This window comes from Corvus cornix, chromosome 5 (genome assembly GCF_000738735.6).
Source record: "Corvus cornix cornix isolate S_Up_H32 chromosome 5, ASM73873v5, whole genome shotgun sequence".
Lineage (NCBI taxonomy): Eukaryota > Metazoa > Chordata > Aves > Passeriformes > Corvidae > Corvus > Corvus cornix.
In genome coordinates this window covers 56420913-56445540 of record NC_046335.1, presented here as the reverse complement: position 1 = coordinate 56445540, position 24628 = coordinate 56420913, and the positions used below count along the sequence as shown (strand labels likewise).

The 24628-nt window shown below is 42.7% G+C and overlaps 1 protein-coding gene and 1 long non-coding RNA gene across 13 annotated transcripts in view; one reads left to right on the top strand and one right to left on the bottom strand.

Moving 5' to 3' along the window:
* Nucleotides 1-24628, top strand: part of NAV2 (neuron navigator 2) — a 368864-nt gene that overhangs the window by 160281 nt on the left and 183955 nt on the right. For 8 of the 12 annotated variants that reach the window (XM_019293754.3, XM_010412645.4, XM_019293755.3 and 5 more), the window contains exon 1: nt 7622-8327. The exons of the other annotated variants lie outside the window; for them this stretch is intronic. In XM_019293754.3, the coding sequence (XP_019149299.2) occupies nt 8070-8327 (258 nt within the window). In that variant the 5' untranslated portion in view covers nt 7622-8069. Of the gene's footprint in view, nt 1-7621; nt 8328-24628 lie in introns of those variants that run through there. 12 annotated transcript variants of the gene reach the window in all.
* Nucleotides 5173-7026, bottom strand: LOC109146385. Its single transcript, XR_002048368.2, has 2 exons — nt 6796-7026; nt 5173-5381 (listed from the first exon to the last, which is right to left on the bottom strand). It is a non-coding gene; the product is annotated as an uncharacterized LOC109146385 (long non-coding RNA).

Genomic DNA, 24628 nt, shown 5'->3' with positions numbered 1-24628 from the left:
TATTTTCCATAAACATCAACTCAGGACAAATCTTTCTTTAAAGGAGCTGTGGAGGTAGGCAGCATTCGTATCAGGGCATTGTGTTATGCACTTTTTGTGTTTCCTTTGGTACCACTGTGAACAATCTGGGTTTGTAGATTATTTTTTTCTGGTACACGTTCAGAAATAGCTGGTGTTTGTAATACTGCAATTAGTAACCTTACATGGTGTATTGCAGGTGACTTCCAGCAGAGAACTGCTCCTGAATGGTTGCCCTGTGGAAATGCTCCTTTTTTTTTTTTTTTTTTTTTTTTGATTCTAGGGAAGAGTGGCTGCCTGCAGGCTTGGGTTGTGAAGTGTACTTGGCAAAACTTGGAAGTGTAGGATGATATTCATCATTCCCTGATACCAGCTGGCAGTTGGTGAGCACCACAAGCTCTTCTTCCATGGCTCCAGAGCTGCACTGTGCAGCTGGACTGGATGCTTGGGCTCAGTAGGCAAGAGGATTTTTTTAAATACAAATTGATAGGAAATATGTGCTGAGGGGAATGGAGATAATGTGAGAATATGATAGGATTGGAATCATTATGTAAAGAAGATTTGAATAAATACTTTGAATTTGGAAGTTAAATTCTGATGTTGGCTGTAGAGAAACTACATTGATTTAGGGCAAGTGAAAATCTGGTCCTTGCCACTTAGTTTGAGTAGTGATACTTTGCTCTTTACAAAATAGCTGAAGTTGCTTAATGGTAATCTGGCCAATTTGTGTTTGTTCAGAACTGCTGATGTGGGAGAGACTGATGGCAGCTGAGGCTGGGTTGGAATGCTTAAGCAGATCCAGCTGTAAAAAGGCTTTGAAATGCAGCCTTTTCTTCCGATCCGCTTCTCAGATGGTTTCTACCTTTAGGCTCTGACAACTCTTCCAGATGATGGAGCAGGTGTATTTGAAGCATGCCAGCAAGGTTACAGAAGGGGACTACCTGATGATGTGAGGTTGTTAGCTTGTAAGTGGTGGCTATTTTTAACATGCCACTTCTTGAGAGGGTAGAGAGAATAGCAGCAGAGGAAAGAGAGCATTTTTTTAGGTCCTCTCCTTCCTATTTCCTCTTAACTTGATGGTTCTTAAAGTCAAGAGTAGTTTGTGGTATTTATATCATCATCATCGTCATCACCTTTCTTCTATGATACGCTCATTAGTCACAGATGTTTTCCTTGCTTTTCCAAATACATGAAGCCATGGGCAATGTCAAGTCAGGCATAAAATAATATAGGAGCCGGTACTATTAACCTTGTGGAAACAAAGGACACATGAATAGATTAAGAATACCCAGATGCACATCTCTGTCGGGAAGATGTGATTTGCAAGTCTCTTTCCAAAATGGTATTGCAGTATTTATTCCAGGTGCTGTTAGTGGCATGGAGAGATGATGTTGTTATGGTCACAGACACTGAGATGTGCAAGTCAAGGTGAGCTATAGGTTGGCCTGACAGAGCTCCTCTGTTAGGATCATAAAGATTATTCATGTGTATATGCTTTACACAGTGGTCACTGCTGTGACTACAGCACAGACAAATAGTAAGCATCTAAATCTTACACCGCTACAGAAAACATTAATTCAAATAAGCTCTTGCATTCCTCATGCCTTTCTGCTCCTGATGATTTTAAGTCCGAGGAATGAACTTCACACGCAACGCCAGAGAGATGGACCTTTCCAAAGCCCATCACAGAACCCCATAGCAGTGTGTGTCTCAAGACAGCTGGGCCCAGTTTTTATTAGATTGTGAGAAACTGATATGGCTACAAATCCAAAGGCAATGGGAGCGTAATGAATTCAAAGCTGTGAGTGTGCATTTGCTATGACAATAGAAACTTAGGAAGCTATTGAGTGAAGCACTACTACAGGCTTACATTACAAAACCATGAAGCGTTCTGGTACAAAGTGGGATTAAATGTGAGCATTGTTCAGAAGATGCTAATTTAAAATGGGGCCATTTTCTGTCACCGTGCAAGAGCATCTGCCTCTATCACTAGTGCAGCCAGTGAACTTTCCTGTGTATTTTCTGAAAATGAGTGGAACAGATGTTCTTGTCCAGGTGCAACTTGGCTTGTGTATTTTTTAAAATTTGACACCATTATAAAATTAAATGGAATTAAACCCAGTGTGAATTAGAAGCATGTCAGGGGATTACAAATGGAATTTTAGATCAGAATTAGTGTAATGCAGACAAGATTCTGTCAAAAGAACTGGGAACAGAACCAAGGTTTCCTCCTCACTGCTCTATATAAAGAACTCACATGTACAGATTATAATTGCTGTGGTGAGAGGATGCCAAATTATATAATGCTTCTATCCACATTCCTCTTTCTAATCTCTACTGTTCCCCTTGGGGGAACACAACAGAAAATTATGGGGTTTACACCTTTACTCCTCTACACCTTTATGGGTTGTTTCATAGAATGGTAATGTAAATGTGCAGATGGGATCAGGCTTTTCCATATTTGATACTGACCAGGGACTAAAGATGGATGTGAACGTGCAAAATGCCTGCAGTACCAAAAATAGGTCCGTATTTATTCCTGTCATAACTTCACTTAAGTTAATGGAGCTGTGCCAAAGCTGAACATGCCTACAGTCTATAGGACAGCTGCTTGGCAGTAGTAGAGCTTGATGAGAATGGGTTTGAGAGTACAATTAAGCCCTCTGATTCTGACAGTGTGTGGTGACATTTTAGGGACATTCACCTCGGCTTGAAACGATTTTTCTGGGATATTGCAGGTACATCCTTAATGCCTAAAAGCCAAGGATAGTGTTGATCAAGGTATTTTCAAGCCTTGAGTTCAGTTCTATCAGCAGTTCTGAATCACCACACCAGCTAATGAGGTGTTCTAATTGATAGCATAATTCGACATGGTTTTTCCATTTAGGCTAATGTAACATTTGGCTTCGTTGAGGATGAATATTAACCACAAGTTGAAAGGAAGGTCTGATTCTCTGATCTTTTGCTACCTTTCGTCAAGCTTTTAATTTTACTTGCAATATCCACATGCAATCCATACAGGCATTTTCTTTCCACTTGGGTGTAGAGACCCTGTTCTGTTGTTAATTGGTAGCAAGCTGTGGAGGCAGCTTCAATGGTTTCACTGTTCCAGAAACGTTCATCTCATTCATAAAGATCATCTGTTCAAGAGCAGTCAACCCTGGGCTTTTGTTCTGTTTACTGGCTTTGTTTTGGGCAATGTGCTGACTTGCCTACAAGCTCTTGAACTACAGGGCATTCAAATAGTTTCCTCTGATGTGTTAAGTTCTTGAGTTCACATGAGTCTGCTCACTAAAATTTTGAGAGTATTAAGCCAGTTCTCAACACCAGAGTCTTGGCACTTGAGTTGACACTACATGGTGCTGAGCAGCCACAGCTTGAGTCCAAAGCAGTGATACTTTCTGAGCTTCAAAATCAGCTGTGTAAGCCAAATCAGTAGGGTTTATTGTGGTTTCATTGTGTTGGTGGGTTTTTTCTCTAACAGGGAAGTAAAGTGCTCGTTGATAGCATTTTTCCTTCCATATTCCCCCATTTGGGGAGTGGGTGGATGCTCCCTGGACTACAGGCAGATAAGGGGGGGATGTTGTGGTTATTCAGGCAAAGGTACTCATCAGACTTAAAGCTGCAAGGGAATTTTTCCTAGTCAGAGGCTTATCCAGCATTTCTGGGAAGGAATGGAGCTCTTGTTTTTTTTGATAATTTGCCTCCTTTTTAAGATTACTTCTGGTTTAGACACAGAAATTTGGGTGATTCAAAACAGGGGAAGGGAAAACTGGTTGGGCTTTTCAAAGAAGATAAGAGACAGGTTCTCAGATCCCTTTGACTGTCCAAGAGAAGTAGTTTCTTTAAAAAATCCTAGCCTTAAAAACAGATTAAAATGAACTTATTAAACAATAGCAACAACAAAAACAATCCAAAACCAAAACAAAACCAAAAATCCAGACAAGCCAAAGACTAGTCAGTTCCAAAGACAGACGAGAATTGATGTTGCCCATCTTTGCAGATAATGCCTGTAATGTGATGTAATTTATGATCTCATGGTGTGACTGCACTGCCACTGGATACAGCAGTTTGCGTTTCAGTGCCATTATGCTGTGCTGTTTAGATACATACAGCAAAATCTGTGTAACATAAAAACTCCCCCAGGTTTTAGATGACAAAGGATTATTAGGTGCAAACTGAATCCATGAGAGAAGCAGTAAGTCTAGGTCACTCTTCAAATGTGTTAACAGGAATTCACATTAAAGCTTTGGTGAAGAATGTGTCCATTTCACTGATTTGGCAGAATAGCTGTCAGGATCATGGACTGAGTGTATTCAGATGGCATCATCCTCAGTAGGCAGGACTGCACACTGAGAAATCAGTAAGATTCCCTTAAGTGTCCAAAGGAACTGTGGAATATTCAATCCACCATCATCAAAGGATCAGATTCCATAATTGTTAAAGGAGCAATGAAAGGAATCCTTTTCTTTTGGTCAAATTAACTTAGTGGCTGTTTTGGTATCCTGTAACCTAGCCAGTTTTCCAAGATAGAAACAGAACAACAAGAACTGGCAAGTTGGGTGCAGCAGGGATTGGTGGCCTGAACCTCATAAAATGTGTAAGTTTTAGAAGAACAGAATATAAAGCTTGTCAGTTAGATCTTCTAATAGCTTTTAAACGGTCCTGTATTTTATTACAGACCTAAAATTAGCCTGGTTTTCAGGCCTGGATCTTTTTCAAGGTGTTCATACTGGAGCCCAACCTTCTCTTAGCCAGCAAGGCTGAGTTCTCAGCATGGAACAATGGAAATGGTGTTGGAGCATTTGACACATTTCTGCTCCAAGGACTACCAGTCCTCTCAGATGGTAAATGTACCTTCTTTATTGAATTGTAGGGTTTTGAAATTTTCTCTATAGCTGTGTTTAAGCTGACATTGTGCACAGTTATGACAGAACATTAGAAGATTTGTCTCGGTGGGATCTCAATGAGATGGATGAAGAGGGATGTGCATTTTTCCATCTGAAATTGGTGGATAAAGAGATTGAGGTGGAAGAAGTTACTTAAAAAACCAGCTACCATAAAATTTACCCTTTTGTAGTTTCTACAAAACAGCCTGCAGAACTGGTACATGTGAAAGCAGATGTGCTGAAAAATCCCAGCAACAGCCAAAACTCAGCAGATGAGCTTTATGTGTACTGTGGGAACTTGAATTACATTTTACACTGCAACATTGAGGAAGAATAGTACTTTATAATAAGTAGAGCACAATTTCTGACTTTAATTTTTAGTTCTGCCATTTAGTCACTGTGTAACCTTGGGTCAGTCATTGAAGATGACATCTGCAGAAGGATCCAGCAATGCTGTCTTCATCCTGGACACACCTACAATACAATCCAAGAAATGCCTCAGTTTTCTATCTGAAAGAGTCTCAGATCTAAAAACCTGAGGTTTGCATCTTTAAAACTTCCTCCAAAGACAGAGTGTTAAATAGGCAGGTCCCAGCTCCCCTTGATGTGAGTGATTGAGCATGATTGAGCCTTCCTTCCCTGAGCACTGCTCACAGCCTGGATGGAGCAGGGGCCGTGGGGCTGGGCTTCCTCTGTCCTACTGAGTAGCTTCACCCAGTGTGTATTTCAAATACTTCAAGTGTAGGTTCATTGCTTCTCTGGATGCCGCATCCCTGGAAGCATTCAAGGCCAGGTTGGATGGGGCTTTGAGCAACCTGGACTAGTGGAAGCTGTCCTGCCCATGGCAGGGGGGTTGGAACTGGATGATCTTTAAGATCACTTCCAACCCAAACCACTCTCTCCTTGCTGGGATCACTCTTTCCACCCAGGCATTGGTTTAGGGGTTCAGTATTTGGGGAGTGGATGAGGTGAGAATAAGGAGCCGAAGGAAGCGGCCCTACTCGGGAAATAAAGCAATTAACTGGGACTGTGATGAGGTTGTGATTTAAATGCTCCTTTTGCTTCCATGTCTCGTGTTGCTTTTGTGAATATTATTCTGAGGCACCCTCCCTGTAGTCATAGAATTGTTAAGGTTGGAAAAGACCTCCAAGATCATCAAATCCAACTGTTAACCCAGCACTGCCATATTACCACTAAACCATGTCCCCAAGTGCCATATCCATGTGTTTTTTGAACACTTCCCTGAGCAGCCTGTTCCAATGTCTGACAATCCTTTCTGTGAAGAAATTTTTCCTAATATCTGATCTAAACGTCCCCTGGCACCACTTGGCCATTTCCTCTCCCCCTGTCACTTGTAACTTGGGAGCAGAGCCCGACTCCCACGTGACTACAGTCTCCTTTCAGGGGGTTGTAGAGAGCCAGAAGGTCACCCCTGAGCCTCCTTTTCTCCAGGCTGAGCCCCCCCCAGCTCCCTCAGCCGCTCCTCATCAGACTTGTGCTCCCTTCCCAGCTTCATTCCCTTCTCTGGACTCATTCCAGCCCCTCGATTTCTTTCTTGTAGTGAGGGATAAGTCAAAGCCTTTGCCTGCCCTTACAGACCTGCTGAAAATTGGGCACTGTGGCATTGCATATCTTGGTGCTGAAGCCCCCCATACAGTCTGAAGGCATCTCTTGGTGCCTTGATTTGCACACTGATAGTCTTCCACTGTCCAGGATGGTGCCAGGAAGAGGAACATGTGCGGCTCTGAAATGTGTCAGGATACACAGGAATGGGGGATCCGGGGGTTGTAACGGATCCTGGCATCCACAGAGCAGCGTGAGGAGGAACCTGCGACACTGAAAGGCTCCCCAAAGCCAAGTGTTGCTAAAATAGGGCCGGATTACTCACTGTGCTTATTCAAATTCCTGTTGATGCTGGCAGCGGCAGTTCTTCCCGAAAAGCCACGAACAATGAGTCACCTCCAGGTGTTTTGATTTGAATTTTTTTTTTTTTTTCCCCAAATTTCAAAAAGAAACCGCTCCGTGTCGCGCCCCCGGAGCATCCCTCCAGACCCCTCCGCCCCGCGGGTCTCCCTGCCCGCCGCGGGAGCCGAGGCCGCTCCTCCCCCTGCGGAGAGAGGGAGAGATTTCTTCGTTATTTATTTATTTTTTTTGTTCCTGCTCGGAGCGGGCAGGACCAATCCGGGGCCCGCCCTGCCCGCTCGGAGCCGGCGGGGCCGGGCAGCCGCCGCCTCCCGCCCGGCTGGTCCCGGCCCCCCCGGGATGCGCCGAGCAGCGCCGGGCGGGAGCCCGCTCCACTGCGGGAGGGAGCATGAGCTGCCGGCTGCTTTCCCTTCCCTCTCACAGCTGAATCGCTTTTATTTTAAATTTTTTCTCCCCCCCCAGCTTTTTATGCTCAGCACCGGGGGAGCCGGGAGATTTTGTGGCCACTGATATATTTTGATTTAAAATCGCTGTCAGTGGACGTTTCTCCTTCTGCTCCGGCATCGTTGTCCTGTTCACAGCTATTTAGGCTTAAGAAGCTTGATTCTCTAAGGCTCGTATCCAAGGGCATCAGTCATTAACACACTGAGCTACATCTGCTTCTTGGCTAAGACTGAAGAAAGACATCTTAAGCTGGAAATCCTGCTCGCTCACTCTCTAGTGCGTACGGAAGGGGAAGCATATGCAGCAGCAGGTTCCTTTTTTTTTTTTTTTTTTTTTTTTTTTTTTTTAATTCCAAAGGCTGCCTCACTTTGGAGATGCAGTGACAAGATAATGGAGTGAAAGTCTCTCATTTCCAGGCAAGAAAATTGCAGGAGTCAGATAGAGAAAGGAAGGAACAAGTTACAGAGCAGAAATAGGAAAGAGGACAGTGGTAAAGAGCTGAAAATAAAATTAGAGGAAACAGGTGGAAGGCTGGCATAAAGCTGGGCAATATTTTAGGCTGAAAGTGGTGTGTTTTTTTTTCTTTTTTTCTTTTTCCCTTTCCTTTTTTTTAAAGTTTTTTTAAATTGGTTTTATTGTTGATTTTAAATTCTAAGCTGATTTTGGAGATCTCTGCAGTGACCAGGCTGCTTTAGAGTAGAACAGCTTCCCAGCGTGTCCTTTTCTCTCTCCCTGCCTGCTGTCTCTGCTGTTGCTGCTGCTGACAGAAACGTGTTAGGAGAGCAGAAAGAGAAAATGCCAGCCATCCTGGTAGCCTCCAAAATGAAATCGGGACTACCTAAACCCGTACACAGCGCTGCTCCAATCCTGCATGTTCCAACGGCCAGGACCATCCCACAGCCCTGTTACCTGAAGTTTGGGAACAAGGTGGAGGTGACGAAGCCATTGTATTCCAGCCAGATTCCTCTCAAATCTTCCAATGGACAAGAAAACGCAGGAGATGGCCTCCCAGCAAGGAAGACTAGCTCGGTAGAAAGTGGATTTGACACACAGGTTAGCAGGCACCAAATCCTGGGGAGGTGTATGTGGGAATTTATTTCTGTGCTGAGAGCATGCAGCAGGTTTTCTGGGGTAAACAGCAGTGTGAGAAGGGATGTGCGTGTGTGTGTGTGTGTGTGTGCTAACATCTGTCTGCAGTGGTGGGATGTTTTATATTCCACATAGTGACATGTGTAATTCTGTCAACATGATGGAGCTGATGGTGGGGTGCTGAGGGATGGGGCTGCATGTGCTGCTTGCCTGTGCTACCTTCTCTGTTGCCTTTGCTTGAACTTGGGGGGATTTACAGGAGGGAGATGGTAGAGATGTTGTTTGTGGGGTGTGTTCTTTGTGTGCTTGCTGTAGGTGCTAAGTGAAAGGGCTGGCTCGTGTGCCTGGGCTGGGGGAGGATTGCTGGTTGTCATGAATGTGTTTTGTGTTCGGTCACGTACTGTACCAGAGCACTAGTTGTGTGAACATTCTGTGTTTGTAGCTGTGTGGGGAGTGAATGGGAGGCAGTGCTTGATGCTAGATTACAATATGCATGTCATTCAGTGCAGCTAAATTAAACAGATTATGTAGGAAATGAACACTTAAATGGAATTGCCTGTGTAATGCTGTACGTGCATGACATCATAGATGCAGCACATCATCAATACACATATTTCAGGTTTCCCTTTAACCTGTGTCCGTCTTCTAATGTATTTTTATATATGCTGCGTGCTGCATAGGGAGGAGAAATGTATGTTCCTCAGCTGGTTTAATTTCTGTGGGCAGGGTGAGGTTGTCAGCATGGCTGGGACTGCCCTGCACTGCTGTGCCCCGGTGAGCTCTGCAGCAGCGTGGGCACAGCGTGTGTGTTACTGTGCTACGGAGGGAGCAGAGCAGATGGGCTGCTGCAGCAAGCACAATTGATTGCTGTGGTACAGAGATGGCTGTACAGCCCTGTGATGTATTTTGGCAACAGCCATATATGTTACATGCTGCTTCTGCCAATATCCGAGCCTGGTGGAAGGTGATACCATTATGCTGAGAGAGGGAAACGATGACAGATAGTCTACCTGGTTTTTCCCTTCTTTGAGGAATAATGGATCATCCCTACCACCTAGATTCTGAAATCTGTGGCCTCCTAACCCTGTTCCCTTCAGATGAGTGTGCCTACTGATTGGGGCATGTTTGACCGCGTGCCCCGATTTCAGGATATGCTGCACTTTCATTGCTGGTAGACAGGGTGACGTACTGAGCTGCTCAGGCCAGACAGATATGACTGGAGCAGTTCCTGAGGGACTGAGAGCAGGAAAAGAAGACAGCCAAGCATTGATGCAGGGTAGTGGCAGCAGACAGACCAACCTGTGCATCACATCTTGCCCTTACAAGAGAATCAAGTGCTCTCTCTCACTTGTGCCTGAGTCTGTCCTTGTGATTATGAAAGGTCAGCAAAATCTCATTATCTGCTCCCCTTTCTCTCACACATGCCATGGTTTCTGCATAGAAATCTTCATTGCTGAAAAAGTGGTTGTTATTCAGAAACACTTTCTCATCTTGTAACAGATTAGGCTCACAGAGATCCTGCCAGTGGGAGCTGTTTGCAGTAGTAAGGGCAACACTATGGTGGTTTTAACCCTTACAGTGATGTGGAACAAACCCCATGTTTTGTAGCATGATGATGAAAGGGTCTTGATGCTAACTTGTTATACTTGAACAGGGAGTGATTTTGGCTAAGGAAATGTCAGGCAATTTTACATTTTTAATTACTTCAGCATCAGGAGAGATCTTAAGCTTTGTATTCTCAGTAACCTCCTCTGGCTGGCAGTCTGAGCAGATGACCAGCACCTTTTAAGGTGTGAATCAGTGAGGCTTTTTTCACTGTCTATTTTCTTGAATAAACACAGTCATTTTTTTGTTGGTCTTACTGATCCAGCTTTGATCCTTTGTCCACAAAAGCAGTGCAGGGTTTTGCCATTCAAGGAATTGCCATTTGGAATGCCAGTTGGTATCTAGAGGGAGATTTTTCCAGATGTGTTGTATCAAGGGCACTGTTCGTTCCTTTTCCTGCTGTTCCTCCCTGCCAAGGGAGGAGGAACAGGATGGATAGACAGCTGCCAGGTGATATGTCAGCACTGAAGCACTTTTATCTTGGAAGACCTTCAGCTGCATTCAGGTATAGAAGTGCTTTCTGATAATGTGCCTGGTAAGGTTTAGTCTTGAACACTGCACCAGGTCTGGATATCTTGAGAATCTGAGGGTGATCACTTTGCTTCTCTGGGTGGTTTATCTGAAGCACCAATGTGACCCTCACCATTTTACTGTGCAGGCACCTGGCATCACCTGTGAGGGAGGGAAGTTATATTCTTACAGTAGACTTCAGGGTTTGGATCCACAAGTTGGACCAATGCCAATTGTTTTGGCACCTATCATCTGTAGATCTTGGTCCCTGTGCAGAATTTTCAGCCCACAAGGAAGGACATCATATCCTCACTCCTGTGTGGGTGGAGGGAGAATGAGAGAGAGATTGTATCACTTGGATCAATTCTCTTGGTTCTGGGAGTATTTCAAGGAGTTGTTCTTAATCCCATTAAAGTGGGTCCTTTTTGCACTACATAATACAAAATTTAGTGGCTTATTTGATTGATTGTTCTGGAGAAGAGGCTGTGTTTAGTGCATAGTCCAGAAGCCACCATGTGAGGGTACCAGACCATGTTCTCATGCTGGGTTAGCATGTTTCAAGCCACTTACACACCACTGCAAAGCTTCATGAGCTTTTTCGGTGCCAGGTGGTACCTTTCTTGAACCTGATTCTTCAGGGAATATGAGTACTGTAGGTGGTATTCATTAAAGTACCAATTAAAAAAAAAAAAAAAACTTGCTGAAAATAAAGATGTCCTGTCCTGCTCACAAATGTGGTATCAGTGAAAACTTCTAAATGTTTTGCTAATTTCGTTCCTCTTGATATGGTTTTACATGTGTAAGCTGGATTTTATAACTGGAAATTTCGTGCCTTAAGGCCTTATAAGGGCAGTGTGTTTTTTGAAATGCTGTGCAATTTATAAAAAGCATACTTCAGAGTATTTCAGAGGCACTTTCCAAAGAAAGGTCTGAGGGTTTTAGCATCAAGCCCATTGTAGATGCTAGTAGGAAATCTTAGGTCGATGAATCATGGCAGTATCATTCCTATTTTACTGTTACTGATATACACACTCTATTTTTCCATATTAAATCCCCTGTGTTGTGCACAACGGTAACCGACTGTTACACTGGTGCTTATTTTGTCTAATTTGAAAACACCGCCAATAAATTGTACCCATCTTTAGAGAGAATTGTTTTGGAAATATTTAACTTAGTTACCAGAGAAACTTCCATCGAGTAGATAGCAAGATTGTGATCTCTCATCTACAAAATGGTATTTCTCAGTGATTCTGAAAAAGTCGGATGCATTTGGCTACTAAATTTGCATTAGTTATTTGAGAGAGAAGTCATTGCCAATTAGGAGTCTGTGGGCATGGTATGATTGTTCGTGCAGATGCAAGAAGGAAGATGCCATACAGGCATAGAGTCTGCTGCCATGTTATTGTGAATGTCACTGAAGGAGATCGTGGATTTAATTACTGTAGTTACTGCTGCTAGGTTGTATTCTCCTGCTTCTTGATTTTTTTTCTCCAGAGAACCTAGAAAATAATCACTGTTTGTATCTGCAGTAACTGAAGCAGGACTAAAGGCACCAGGACCTTGCTAAGTGGTTGGTCCCACCCTTCCACTAAAACACTTCAAGTTAAGAGACATCTGTTTAACCTGGGTTTAAAGTACGTATGTTCAGCAATTACCCGTAATTGTGCTTAGTTTGGCTGGGAGGGGTGGGGGTAGGAATTTGTATTTCTTTGCAAACTTCTCTGCAATATTCATTTGCTGAAAACCAGACAGTTGCCCTCTCCTGGTGGACCTGGCAGGCAGGTGCTCACTGGCTGTGATGTTCTCCTTCACTTTTCTCTTTCCCTGCACTAGACAAAGCCTAGGGTTTCTAGAACTCTTGCAACTTCTTGTGCTATCTACTGAACTTTTTTCAGTTTCCCTAGACTCCTTTTTTTAAAGGAATTCAGCTTAAGACTGCTTAGATGTCATTGTCTGAAATCAAGCTATCTTGCTCAGCTAGATTTTTCTTCATATTGCTTTCCCAGTTTGTGAAGATCTTGTTGAGTTGGGCACCCTGGATCTGGGGTGGTCTGGTTCTGAGGTGTTCTAGATGTCCCGGTTTTCTAGTCTTACACTAGATTTTTCTCCTAGTGATTTAGTTCTTCTTTCCTAATTTGTCAAGGTCATCTACATCTGGGGTGTGCTCCAAATGCATTTGCCACACCTGTCGAGATTAAAAACATCTCTGTTTTTTTCCTCATTGCCCATTCTGTGGTCCAAGTAATGACAAGGGTATGGAAGCTCCGTTACAACTCCCCACAAATAAATCTAGTGGATAGCCATTCCCAGGTTGATGGCACACTGCTGGCACATTCCAGGGAGTTTTTCAGTCAGCTGTGCACTGCTCTCAAACTGATTAACTTAATAGGTTCCTCCAGTTTTTTTCCACACTTCAAATTTAGGCTCACATCAACTGATGAGCCACACGTGCCCCATGATTTGCTGGCTATAAGTTTCCCTTCTCTGCCTCACTCCCCTTGTGCTCATGCCATTAGCAATCCAAATGAAGCCACATAATTCAGATATTAGTAATTACCTTTCTATAGTTTAATTAACTTTACCAGGAGCTGTTTAAACCTCTGTATCACTGTCTTGCTAATGTGAAGCTTCATAGAGAGAAAGATTAATGGAGCATATTGCAGAGAAATTATGCCTTCCCTTCTCACATGCATTAGCCATTTTTGTGTGTGATCCTGGGTTTCACAGTTGTAACGCTGAACCAGCTTGCAGAAGGGACAGAGATCAAGCAAATCTTTATCTGGACCCAATCTAAAGTCAGATGAACATCGATTGGTTTCAGCGCCATCGCGTGAGCTGCCTCAGTGGTGTGAAATTTGGTCTCGCCACGACTGCTGAGCTAATTATAAACGAAATTATGAGAAATGTGGTCAATCATACTGATAACTTTCACATAAAAGATCGCTTTTTGCAATCAGAAGAAACCAAATGGGGTCGTGTTTAGGATGTGAACAAAGGATAGATTTTACTGCAGTTGTGAGAAGCTAAGAAAAGCTATAGATTCAGGTTATCAAAATACATAAGCACAAAATAAATGTGCAATTGGTACTAATGAGCTTGTTCATATGATTATAGTTATGTACCTAAGTACATTCCTACAAAAAGGCCTGTGCTGTATCTTCTTTTATGATGGACTCTTTTTTTACTCACTGTAAGCAATTTGAGGCTATCAAGTAGCCAAATTCTTCTTCTAGTTATGATTACAGTGGGTTTGATATATTTTTAGATACATAATGAAAAATATTTAATTGTTGGGAGGTTGCCCCAGATGAAGTGTTCCCAGATAGATAACAAGGAAACAATTCCAAAGTTGTTTTATTGTGATGATTAACATGGATTTTTCAGTGTTTTGTCTTTTCATATAAAGAGCTACCTTTTCTAAAGCTCTGCATTTGAACAACGAGTGTAACATTGCACTATAAATTCAGGAGGTTCCTTAATCATTGGGTTTTCATTTAGAATATGCAAAGGGTTACTTGCACTCAAAGTTCCATTTGTTTTTTTATCATACTGGAAAATGTGGGGTTTTTTCCCCCTCTTACTTTTGACAGTCTATCTAACTATCTGGCTTGAAAATTGGCATATGCTTAACCTAAGAGCACCCCTTAGAGGTAGGGATATCATTCTTATTTTATGGAGAACGTTTATTAAGTGAGTGTCTGAGGCACAAAGAAATTTAGCCAAGGTTAGAAAGTCTGCAGTTCTCTAGAAAATTACTAGCTAGTCCCCTGATACTAGATTATCTTTCTCCTTTGCTGCTACTTGTTAACAGCTCAAAATGCTCATGCATATGGTGTCTGTGTGTTCTCCTTCTGTCCTTGAAACTGTTAGCTTACTCCATGAAGTTGAATTTCTTAAGTGAACACTCTCACTTTCTTTGTCCCTGTTTTAGCAAGTGATTTTTATCACCTTCTGCTGTGACACTTGATGCACGGTGACACCCAAGCAGAAAGAGGTACAAGGATATTAGTAGAGAAGAACAACAGATACTGCTTTTGAAATCTGCTGGCACTGAACCTGAGCTTTAGTTCTCAAAAAGAAAAAAAAATCAATTGTAAAGGGGTCTGGTAAACAAATCATGAACCTTTCCCAAGTTTCAAGTATCTGAGAAGTACCAAAAAGAAATAAAATTATGAGACCAACACCACTTGTGCTCTTTTTGCCTATCCAGGTGGTATCAGAAAAGAAAGCCTTTATTGATTGAGATAGCATGGATTAAGTTCTGGGTTTTGGAAATTAAGGATAATTGGTAATTGGTATTGGCTGGTTTTAATTTCCTTTTAAGAGTCCTTTGAGAAACATTGTCTACTCTGTAATTTCACTGTCCAGATTGTCTCCTCACTAGGTTTAAATCTCTGAATAATTTGTACAGTATTTTAATGCTGCTAGCCTACAAGTTCCCTGTTCTTACCAAAGTGTAAGAAATTAAGGAGGTGCTTAAAACAATAATTATTTTGCTTGAACTTATTAAATTTGCAACAGAATAAATATTGTAAGTGCTGTTTAAGAAGATACATTTGTGAATTAAGCAATAGCTGGGCCTTTAATGAAAGGATGTGTGTTCTGCTCTTGACCTTTTTTCCTATTTGTTTTTTTGCTTCTTGAAGCCTTGGAGCTAAACCTTCTACTTTTTATTTTGGTATAAATCAAGAGATGCTCTTAAAACTTTAACCCATTAATCTATTTTTTCTTTGCAGCAAACTGTAGAATCTCATTCTTCTGAGAAATTCACCTGGCTAAAAATACCCTGCTTTAGTGTTATTTTTAGAAACATCTATATTTGAAGTATATAAATGGTTAGATATTATGTGTATTATTAGACATGAACTGTTGGTACATTTTGTAACAGGAAGCTGCTGGTTTTCCATTCACCAAGAACTGGAATTCAGTCAAACACTTGGCACTTAGTTGTATGCCTCTAATTTTATCTGTAAATTGTTTTTTCTGAAATAGTTTGTGGAAACAGTCTCAGTTTCTTCAGTTTTGCAAAGCATAGGCATGGAAATAACTGCTAAAACTTAAAACAAATAGACCACCTATTAAAATAAATGAGAAAACAGGTCACTTCTTATTTTAAAACAGGCTGAGATCTGAAGTTTTATTCTCATTCCACCTTTTTTTGCCTCTTGAAAGTATTTTTGGGTGTGTTATCCTTGGATTATTTTTCATTTTAATTTTGGGTTATTTTAGAATTGGAAGCAATGTGTGGGAAAACAATGCCTGAAAGGAAAAAAATACCCAAATTCTGTATTTGAAAATGCACTTTTACCAGGACTTTTTCCCCTGTGCATGTTGAGTTTTGGACTGTCATATCATCATATTTTGACAATGTCTTGTTTACTTGCATTTTTTTAGCCTGTGTTCATCTCTTGGACGTTTCCTTAAGTCCTTTCCCCTGTGTGTTTTATTTTGTCTCTACAGCTGTGGCTACAAGTTGCTGTATCCTTTCTTTCACAGTTGGAAGGAGTCCCTAATTGGCTTTATTTTACCTGACATGTCACTGATATTGGTCCATTTCTTCTGTCTTGTCCTTTATGTAATGACAGCCATGGTATAATCCAGAAGTGCCTTGGCATTACTGGGCTGTGAAGCCTTCTTGGAGAAACCCAGAGATGTTTGTCTCACCTGCTGAACAAAGTGACCTAGTTATACACATCCAGGCTTTCTCATGAAAAATGTAATCCATAAATAAATAAAAACCCTAACCCAGCCCTTTACAGGCTGGCTTACTCTCTGGCTGCTGCAGTAGCTTTTCTCAGTGCTGGGGTCTTGTTGGCTTGGTTCCACTTTCTCCATACCAAAGGGTTGAACCAACTTCCCTAACATTTCCATGTTCTCCCTCATCTCTCAGATAACACTGTAGGAGCTGACAAGGCCTTTTAGCCAAAGCAGCTAGACTTTTCAGAGTTTTTTAGGAAGAACATCTTCTAGAACAGCTGTCTGAGGACACCCATGCTTTGCTCTTGGGAGAAGTGGAAGAGGTGTGTGATAGGCTGGAATTGTAATTTTATGTATTTTATGCCTCATGGAGTGACATTCTCAGTTGTGAAGACTGTTGTAGTCGTACCTTTTTGTGTCATGCAATGAGGGGATCTTCCCTGATAGGATTGCTTATCTTCTGCTGGAAATGCTGACCAGAAATTATTACATTGTCTTTTTCTGCCATCTGTTAATTCTATATACTTGCCCATTGGTAGAACAAAATGAATACCCTGGTGGGATTTCATGTTGCTGATCTAGCTTGTGTGACATTTTATGGTGAGTATGGGTACTGAGACTTTGTTACACTTGTATATTTTGAAACAAATATTTAGAAGCAGATTCCTGTTTTCTTTAGCCATCTCCGCTTGAGCCATGCCCACTGTTGGAAACTACAGGTAACTTCAGTGCTGACATTTTGATCCACAAAGATCAATGGGCAACTTTGATTGCAGCTGATGGAGACAATAATTAGTGGATCAGTCTGGTGAGACGAATTTGATTCCACTTTAAATTATTCTCCATTTGCCAGAGCCCTATGGATATTTAAGTCTTCAAAAGTGGTCAAGAAATGTCACATGTTGTTTCAAGATCAAATGTGCATTGACCATTTTATGCAATAGCTTAGAAATGGCTTTTGCTTTTCTTGCTCAATAACCAGGGGTCAGTCTGCTTCTCAGGACAGCCACATGTATTCCAGACTTGTCTGGGGCTTAACTGGGATGGATTATTTTGGGAAGGAGTATTTTTGGCATTGCTGCATCTTACTCCTCTGGGATGGGCTGGGGAGCACACAGGGGTCTGATCCTCCATGGTAATGTGCCAGATGGGCATTGCCAAAGAAAGCTGGCAGAAAGGTGCCAGGTCCTCTAGCACGGAGCTGGAAAGTGGAGGCAGCAGCATCCTGTTCATCCGTACAGAGCCTCTCCAGGGGAATTGTAATGAATTTGCTTTATTTCACTGAATTAAACTGCTTTCTGCTTTTCAAGAGGGAAGAGCAGTGGTTGCCTAGGATCCTGTTTCCAAGCAGTCAGATACCAACTTCCCACATTGCAGCAATGTAGATTTTCCTTTCCTGCCTGTAAGATGCCTTTTGGCCTTTCCCTGGTAGGGTTTGGACCACGTGGGGTGATGGGTGGTGCAGCCACCAAGATGCAATGTTGTGTGGTGGATGTTGTGCCCATGGGTCACCACCACTGGTGGGTTGGTTTACCAGGTTGGATTAGCAAGGCAGTTTACCTTATTTTTGACACAAGAATGAATTCCACCTTCCCCTTGTTGAGCAGGTCAACAAGGAACCTGAAATAGTAATTTTTAAAAGTCTGTGGAGCTCCTAGACTTCTTAATAGCAGATCCTTCACTCTCCTTTCAGCGTTTCAGCTTTGTGCTGAAACTTAATCTCTTGGTCACAGCAGTGTGAACTAAGAAAGATTTAGCCCTCTTTATTGCCTCCTGAGTGCTCTCAGGTTCAGCAGAAGAGGGTTTTGTGTTGAATAAATACAGATTTTCATCTGTTCCCTTTACAGTCTGAGAAATATCCACTGGTGTTGGACATGATGGAGGGGACTGATGCCACCCTTGGCTGCTGTGTCAGCGTTTCTGAGCTGATGACCCGTCAGATCCACTCAGTGTTTATTTTGCAGCATTAAGCAAAGAGAGATTTGAAATTTCAGTGTTCCACCGGCAAATAATTGAATTTTAAATAATTTTTCAGTGGTTCTTAGTAGCATATATAAATGGATTTTCAACGGATAAAAGCCCCAGGCTTTCCATGCTCATGGGTGTGTTTTGGTCATGCAGACAATACCTGTGGTGGAAGGAGGCTCTTGCAAACCATCTTGTGAATAGCTGCAACATCACTCAGAGCCACTACCCACCCTGCCTCCTCCTCTCCTCCCTGACAGCAGCTGAAATGGCAGGGCTTGGTTTGGCCAGTACTTTGCATCATTTGCAGCAGTGCTGTTGAATGCTGGGCTGGAATGGGTGGGAGCTCAGCTAATTTGCATGATTTAAAATGCCAGCTCGGTTTAATGTAGAGCAGCTGGTATATGCTTAACTCCTTCAGGAGAAAACTTAATACCAGCAGATCGCATTATCCAGGGCTACGCTACACATATTGATTTATTTATTAATTTATCCCTTCTCCTTGCTGCTTCCTAGAACGTTTGTAAAGATCATTTGTGCGCGGCTGGCGAAGGGCTCTGCTCACTGCTGATATTTCTGTATCTTGCAGAGTTCACAAAGCAATTGGTCCCACCGTGTGACAAATAACTTGTTGCAACTCCTGAGCATCCACTTACACACTGACCTTAGCTGATAGGACTCTAAATTAAGATGTGTCATGGTGAAGGGTGGTGAGATTAGTTGGAAGAGGGACAGGTGTAGAGGCCTGGATTATGGGGATTACTGCATACTCAATTTCTTAAGGTTAAATTTCAAGGTTGAAAATGGCTAATTCCACAATTATGGAATTAGGATATGCTGTGCCATTCCTCTGGGTGCTGTGCCGGCAGCCAGAGTCACCTTGTGAGGGAAGGAGGACTTGGAGGATCAAAGAATTCCTTTGCTCCCCTGAAATAATTAGCATAACCTCGGTGAGAGGATGGAGGGAGCATAATCTTTTAATACCAACCTTTCTCAAAATTGACCTTGTCACAGGCAGATTCAGCCTCTCACAGAGAAACAGATGTGTGGTAGAGTCACTCTTACTGCATCAGAAATGCTGGCACAGTATCTCATCCTCTGCCAAAATTCTCTTTGCCTTTCCCTGGGTGATCAGCTGCTTACGCCAAAGACTTTGAACATGCCTTTGGGTGAGCTGTGGGATATTGATGGACTTTACAGAGTCAGGGCTTCTTTAAGGCACTTAAAATGGAGCTTTCTCTTCCTCTGGAAATTCTTTATTCTGTCAAGCTTGCGCTGAGTTTTCTCATGAAACAACAGGTTGAAATGGTCACTTTTGAAGACCTTCATCAGTTCCAAGTGCAAGCCATTAAGCTGGTAGATAAAACATGTGTTAGGTTCTTTTGACGCAGGTAGGTCCTTAAGGGTTGCATCTCAAATTTGAGCATTTCTATTACCCCTTGTAAATCTTTGTGCCAGACAATACCATGTAGTTACTAGGTTGATATCAGTGCTGTGTTTGGTGGATGGGACAGGAAAGTCATGTGGTACAAGAGAAAGGACAAGTGCTTCCCTAATGAAAACTGATTATTGTCTTTTTTGTTGTGAAAGGGAAACGTGTAAGAAGATGACCTCCCATAACCTTCTTCCATGAATGTAGGCAAGATAAATTGTTCTTGGTGATGAAATACGTCATTCTTTCATCTTGTGTTGTCCCTGTGTAAGATCATTAGCATGCCTGCATGCTGTGGAAGATTACAGCCCTGCAGTATATAAGCAAATAATTTATGTTGTAGTGTATGCATACTGCAACCAGGTTGAACATCTGAATGTTTTTGATGTATAATATGCAATTAAATTCAGCCATCTGAGAAAAAGCCTTTACTCTTGCAGGCCAAAAATATAGTTAAGCAACATGTATCCATCTTTTAAACAGACAGAAACCAGTTTGTGAGACAGTTTAGAAGGTTCCTTTCTAGCTGAGGTAGAGCAGTGTGGTTTAGTAGTTGGTTGTCAGGCACCAGGTCAAAACTTGGAACAAATGAGGCTATTTGTGTTTATCAAGTCTGACTCCAGGCTTCTGGAGCAGGAGCAAATCAGCCAACTTTTCATATATGCTGTGTGTGAGAGCTGTCTGTGAATTTGTACATCCTCACCAACCATGTCACTTGGGTGTCTCAAGTATTGTTTGTTTTCTTTTTATAGCTAAAGGATAAGTTTATTTATTTTAATGCTTTGCCATGGGTTAATACAAACTTTTCAAGGATCCAAGCTTGACCTCTAATGCTTATTATTTCATTCCTTGCTATTTTCCACCACAGATATTTTTATTTTGCTGTTTTTAGGACTTTTCCAGCTGGTCAGAAGGTTAGGAAAGCCAATTCCACCAGACTGGACATGCTGTGAAAAAGCTTGAAGAAATGATAAGACTAGTTCTTATGGCACCCTCATTTTGAGCCTTTCTGCCAGGAAGGGTTTCAGTCCTAAAGGGCAGGGAAGATGCAGGGTGAGTTTGTGAGCCACAGGCCATCAGCATCATTGTCACCTCCTTGCTGCCTGCTGCAGTTTGCCACCAGCAACTCCCTTATCTCACAGGTGTTCTGCAGAGATAAATCCATTATAATTCCAAGCGGCTCAGGTAAAGTGATACCTGGAGCCATGAATTACCTTAAATAGCTAACTGTGGGACTCCTAAACCTTCATGCATGTGTGATCTGTTTTTTTCTTATTGATTGTTCTTCTTAAGGGAATACTTGAATCAAAGCAAGAGATACTCAATTTAAAGTTCTTTCCGGTAATGATTTAAGGATTTTAATAAAACTTGTGAAAATAGAAGTCACACTGATCGGAGAAGGTTCTCAGCTATAAACAGATATCATTACTTTTGGCTGTGCCTTCTGAAAACAGCAATTTATCCTTTATTGCTGAAAATAATTCAAAGAGAAGATGAGAATCGAAGAGCTGCACACGCTATTTCAAATTATAATGAGGAGTTTGTGGGCTGTGGTTTTCCATCTGCACTCCGCTTCCATGCCATCTGCCCACGAGGAGAAAACCATCAGCTGAGAAAACAGGAGGATGTCCTGCATTTAGGCAGCCACAGAACCACCAGTTACACATGAAACCTTGTAAGATTTGTAATGGAACCTGAGCCTGTGATACTACTGCTCTGAAAAGGAAAAGAGGAGTGTAAAAAAAGCCCGTTGAGATTTTGGAGGATGGAAAAAGGAGATTTTAAGCCCCATGAAATGCATGATTGACCATGTTAGTAGAATTGAGGAATCTGCAGAGTGTTAATTTGTGGTATGTAAAACAGCTGAGAACTATCTGTGAAGGCTGAGATTATGCTAATTTATGCAGTCCACATTGCTACTGCAGTTTAAAAATAGCTTCTTTTCTAGAGATCTAGAGCTACTGCATGTTGGCTTTGCATTTAGCTCTGCAAATTTTACCACTTTGAGCAGAGAACAAAGCCTGACTTATGTGATCTTTTTATCACAGAATCACAGAATAGTTAAGGTTGGAAGGGACCTCTGGAGATCATCCAGTCCAACCCCTTGCCGAGGCAGGGTCACTGAGAGCAGATTACATAGGAAGGTGTCCTGGTGGGTTTTGAGTACTTCCAGAGGGGGAGACTCCATGACCTCCCTGGGCAGCCTGTTCAACAGAACCACAGAATATGCTGAGTTGGAAGGAACCCACAAGGATCATCAAGTCCTACTCCTGGCCCTGCACAGCTCCATTCCCAAGAATTCCACTCTGTGTCTGAGAGCCCTGTCCAAATGCTTCTTGAACTCTGCCAGGCTTGGTGCTGTGATCACTGCCCTTAGGAGCCTGTTCCAGTGCCCAACCACCCTCTGAGTGAAGAACATTTTCCTGATATCCAACCTAAACCTCCCCTGACGCAACTTCAGGCCATTCCCTCAGGTCCTGTCATCTGTCACAGAGCAGAGATCAGTGCCTGCCCCTCCTCCTCCTCTCATGAGGAAGTTGTGACTGTGATGAGGTCTCTCCTCAGTCTCCTCCAGGCTGAACAGACCCAGTGCCCTCACCACTCCTCATACGGCTTCCCCTCAAGGCCCTTCACAATCCTTGTGGCCTCCTTTGGATGCTCTCTAACAGCTTAATGTCTTTTTTATATTGTGGCACCCAAAACTGCCCCAGCACTCCACGTGAGGCTGCTCCAGCTCAGAGCAGAGCAGGACAATCCCCTCCCTCGCCCAGCTGGTGATGCTGTGCCTGCTGCACCCCAGGACAGGGTTGGCCCTCCTGGCTCCAGGGCACGGCTGACCCATATTCAACTTGCCATCGACCAGGACCCCCAGGTCCCTTTCCGTGGCACTGCTTTCCCATTCCCCAGTGTCTCATTCCCCAGCCTGTCTGTACATCCAGGATTGCCCCATCCCAGGGTGCAGAATCTGGCCCTTTCCCTTGTTGAATTCCATGTGGCTGGTGATTGCCCAGTCCTCTAGTCTGTCGAGATCTCTCTGCAGGGCCTCCCTGCAGGCTCCTCCCAGTTTTGTATCATCTGCAAATTTGCTTAGTATTCCTTTGAATCCTGCATCCAAGTCATTAATGAAGATGTTGAAAAGCGCAGGGCCTAAGATGGAGCCCTGCAGAACCCCATTAGTGACAGTCTGATGCCACCCCATTCACTGTCACCCTTTGCACCCGACCCATGAGCCGGTTGCTCACCCATCACGATGTGTTTATCAGCTCTGTGCTGGACATTTTGTCCAGAAGGTCACTCTGAGAGAGAGTACTGAAACCTTTACTGAAATCCCAAGAGATTACATCAACTGGTTTCCCTTGACCAACCAGGTGAGTTACCTTGTCATAAAAGGAAACTAGTTTTGGTAAGCAGGAGTTTCCTCTCAGGAAGCCCTTACCTTGCTCTCTGGAGTCATGCAGTGCTTGCTGGCCTCCAAAAGGGTGTTCCCCTTTTCGTGGGGCTCTGGCTGGTTCTACCTCATTGCATCTCTTCCATTCAAGAGGCTGAAAGGGAAATGTTGGGCCTCTGCCTTAGGAATGGCACAGAAGTATTAGTGGATGCTGTAACACCTGTGGTGTTAGGCCTGAGGCTGAATGCCCAAAATAATTAAATCAAGTGTGTTTTGAGTTTTTGGTATCTGGTTTTGTTTTGCAGAGCTTGACACCTCTTGCTCACATGTGTGGTGCCTTGGAGTACCTTGGAGAGGTGTTTGGCTTTTCTTCTGCCACTCACATGTCATTGTTTTGGGTGCTTATGGGATGTAAGGAGCAAAAAGGTGGGGGGGGGGGGAGCCTCCATGTACTAGTTGTGATTAAAACCAATTTTCAGGTTGTCATTTGAACTACATTTCCAATGAGTGTGGGTGAAAATGAGAAATAAGAAATGTATTGCAGCTGGAGTCAGTGGCTAATTTCATATTCTGGTTTCGTGTTTTAAATTCTGAAGGAGCTAGAATGAATTTTGCAGTTCAAGTCATAATTTAGCTTTATGAATAGAATCACAGACAATACTGGAGCTGAAATTAAAGACCAAAGCATTTTGGGACAAAAAGTCCTAGTGTGTAACTTGCATTTGAGCAGCTATTCCTCTGGCAAGAAGATGCTGTGGGTTTTGACTCCCCAAAGATAAATCCATCCTAAGTATGAACACACTCAGTTTTAGAAGTCTATGGTGATGGGTAGAAGCCAAGAGAATCTAATTCCCCTTCCTCTTTTTCTTCTACCACCTTCAGTCATGTTTTCTTTCCCAGTGTTGAGATGAGACTTTTGATTAAAAAGCTCATTTAACAGAAAATTGTAGTAGAGAACAGTGGTTACGCTGCAAGTTACTCCAGGTTTTACTTTAGGGTCATATAAAACGGTTTTTGACTTAGGTCAGTGGGTTAACCCTTGCAGGCCAGAAGTATGGCTGTTGGGGAGGGAATGCTGATCTCTGGTGCTGGAGGTGGAAGTTCCTGGTGGTCTGAGGTAACTGAACACTCAGGACTATAGGACTGGAAAGCAGGTGTAGGTCAGTGACTCGTTTTTGCTTACCTTATTGTAATTCCAACTAGGATACTGGTGAGGTCAGGTCAGAGATGCAACTTTATATATGAATTTACCTAGGATTATATTCTTCCTACAGCGCCATTAAAAAAGACCCCACAGATCTGTTTACCTGCTGAGAAGTTTAGAAACTGTAGTCCTGGGATACTGGATGAAGCCAGATTACTCTTTGATTTACAGCATCTTCCAGTGTGGTGTCTGCAACTTGTGTTTGCAATGGCAATTAATTTCCATACACCAAACCACCTCTGCCTCTTGACTGAACTTGAAAAAGCTGGTAAAGCAAGACCATACAGTCCTAACTCACTTATATAAAGAACTCAGTGAAATCTGAGAAATATAAGCCACTTTTTGGATCTAGCTTTCTGTGCAAATCGAGGCCTGGTGTACTTCTGTTATTCTCAGGTTATCAAAAAGTGGGTTTTTTTCCTCCTGCTTTTCCATATATCATGTGGTTTGGGGCATATATGTAG